Raw genomic sequence first — 2,587 nt, 5'->3', positions numbered from 1 at the left:
ACCCTGCTATGTCAAGATGGACTTATATATTCTTCCTCTGCTCTCTCCCACTTGGTTTTAATATGTTGCCACATTTGTAATATGTCTTTTTTTCTACATTTTTTCGTGCAGCTGAAGATTGCTCTTCATATTGCATTTAAGGTAATGCTCACATTACTTAAATAAATTGAAGTAGCATGAAACGTGCGTACTGCAATCACTTTTGAAATCCGTGTTGCTTATTATTTGATTTTAATCACCCATCCTTTTGGGATGTGATATTCGGGTGCCTTCGCATAAGTACCATATTCAAGCCTTGAATCTATATCTAAACCGTCTATATATATATATATATATATATATATGTGTGTGCATGCATGTGTATGTTTGTATTTACCTTTTGATTAGAATTTGGAAAGTTAATTCTATCCTTTATTAATTTCATTATTATTATTATTATTATTATTATTAATGTTGTTGTTATTTCAGGAATTATCATCAAACAGCTGATTGGGTCTGTCATTTAGATCTGTTTCTAAATGATGATATTTATACTGGACCAAGTTGTGTATTTATTTCACCGAAATATGAAAGAAAGAGAGAGAGAGAAAGCGCCACTTCTGGGAGTGGCTGGTGGGGGTACATTTTCCTCAGAGACACAAAAAAATCTGGTACAAATTTTGATCATATTTGGAAATTCATGTAAATTTTTTCATTTTAGATAATAAATTTAATATATTTTCTGTATTCTGTTCTTTTGTATTCTGTTTGATTTGGTGGCATTTTTAATATTTCGGATTTTGGATTGTGAAGTTTCTGTTGTGATTCAATTAGGAGAATCATTACAGCTTCTAAGGATGGTCTACAGTACTGCAGAAGTTAAAGGATAAACCCTTACAAGAAACTGGCTGCAACTGATGGTGAACAGAGGTCATTGTGAGTTTCATTTGTAGTCAGCAAATAGCAGCAGAGAGAAGTTGGTGAGAGGTGGTGGGAGGAAAGAAATGACCGGGGCAAGTCAATTATATGAATGAATGTACTCTTCTACTTTTTAATTTAGAATAAATTTTGACTGACAACCATATTTGGTAGCAAGGTTGTGAAGGAAAGCATCTTGTTTTGTTCATCATTTGCTAAATCTTAAGAAAGTCTTGCAGATTTTTATATTTCCAGATATTGCGATCACCTGTAGTCTAAGAATTCTGTGTGTGTGTGTGTGTTTTAATATTCATTCTGCCACCGCTTCACAACCTGCGTTAATTTGATTATGTTTCAGTAACTTATCGGTTCAGCAGAAAGATCGATAGACTAAGTACTTGGAGTTCATTTGTCTAATTAAACCCTTCAAGGCTGTACTTCAGCAGGGCCACAGTCCAATGACAAATAATATATATAAAGGAAAAAGAATGGTATATTATCAAATATCCCAGCTGAGAACTGTCAACCTGCTTTTAGTGTAGATTTATAGGTTTCGTTTACTTAGTACAGTACTATTTCAGAAGAATTTGGCTGTTATTTCTGGCTGCTCAACAATCGCACGCAAAGACGTAGTTGGCGCCCATGAAGCTGGGAAAGGCGAGTAATGTAAGGGAGATAACTACATATAATACAGTACGAAAAACGGTCCAAGGGAGATAACTTATATACTTTACACGCCCGTTCGGACTAAATTTGGCGATTTTTTGTCTTTTTCGGGAATAGCTTCATGTTTTGGTGAACATACAACGGCGTTGGAGAGCATAAAAATTAAAGTGGTAGTTGCGAAAAAGTTAGCTGACATGGAGGACTGGAAGACATTTGAATACTGGAAATGAGTTACATTCACGCCGAGTATGAAAATGTCGACATCACGGCTGCTATTCACTGCTCTGTGAACACTTGAGAAGGCTGTAAGACGACGAAGCCGTGGCCAGCAGGAAGAGACACACCGGAATTCCTTTAACAATTGAGGAACAGGGCCTTAGGCTCAGTTCAAGCTACAACATGAAGCTGTTGGAGACTGATCAACCTCTGGATGGAGAGGATTGCTGCTGGAAGGCCATATATGAGTAGCAACAGGGTTCGACTCTTTTGCAAGACCTCTCGAAAGAGTTAATAGTGTTTTGTCAGAGAATTTCTCCGGTTTCACCAGCCTCAATTTCTGGCCTCCTACTTATCCCGATTTACTATGTGTAGGGCACGGTTGGTAAAGACACCAACCGCCCTGCCTGCTTGCACCAAGGCTGAGCTGGTGGCCAAGATCACGGAGGTGTTGGAGGATCTTCTCAAGGACCCAGTGAGGAATGCATGCGCCAGGTTTCGGGTCTGTCTTGAGGCCGTGGTGATATCTAAGAGCGGCTACTTAGAGTAAACCGTTATTTCCCAGCCATAAAATTTCGTTGAAATTTTTAGACTTTTTAAAAAATATTTCTATATTGTATGGAATATAGTTTTTTCTTTCCTTTTATGCAAATTTAGTCTGAACAATTTACATATCACAGTTGAATGAACCTGTATGTGGTCGCATGATCTACAAGAAATAGCAGTCAGGGCTCCCTGAAGTCGTATCTTATTATCTTGAAGGGATATATTGTATCTAAGAAGAAATGTTTTGGATGATATAGTCCGT

General features: G+C 37.4%; 1 protein-coding gene across 1 annotated transcript in view; it reads left to right on the top strand.

The window, feature by feature from the left end:
* LOC106877337 (telomere length regulation protein TEL2 homolog) overlaps window positions 1-726 on the top strand; it is a 30,393-nt gene extending 29,667 nt beyond the window's left edge. The window contains exon 20 of the mRNA XM_014926214.2: window positions 469-726. Within this exon, the coding sequence (XP_014781700.1) occupies window positions 469-489 (21 nt within the window). The 3' untranslated portion in view covers window positions 490-726. The remainder of the gene's footprint in view (window positions 1-468) is intronic.
* Window positions 727-2,587: the final 1,861 nt, after the last annotated feature.

The sequence above is a fragment of the Octopus bimaculoides genome, chromosome 3 (genome assembly GCF_001194135.2).
Source record: "Octopus bimaculoides isolate UCB-OBI-ISO-001 chromosome 3, ASM119413v2, whole genome shotgun sequence".
In the NCBI taxonomy this organism is placed as follows: domain Eukaryota; kingdom Metazoa; phylum Mollusca; class Cephalopoda; order Octopoda; family Octopodidae; genus Octopus; species Octopus bimaculoides.
This window is presented reverse-complemented; position numbering and strand designations above follow the sequence as displayed.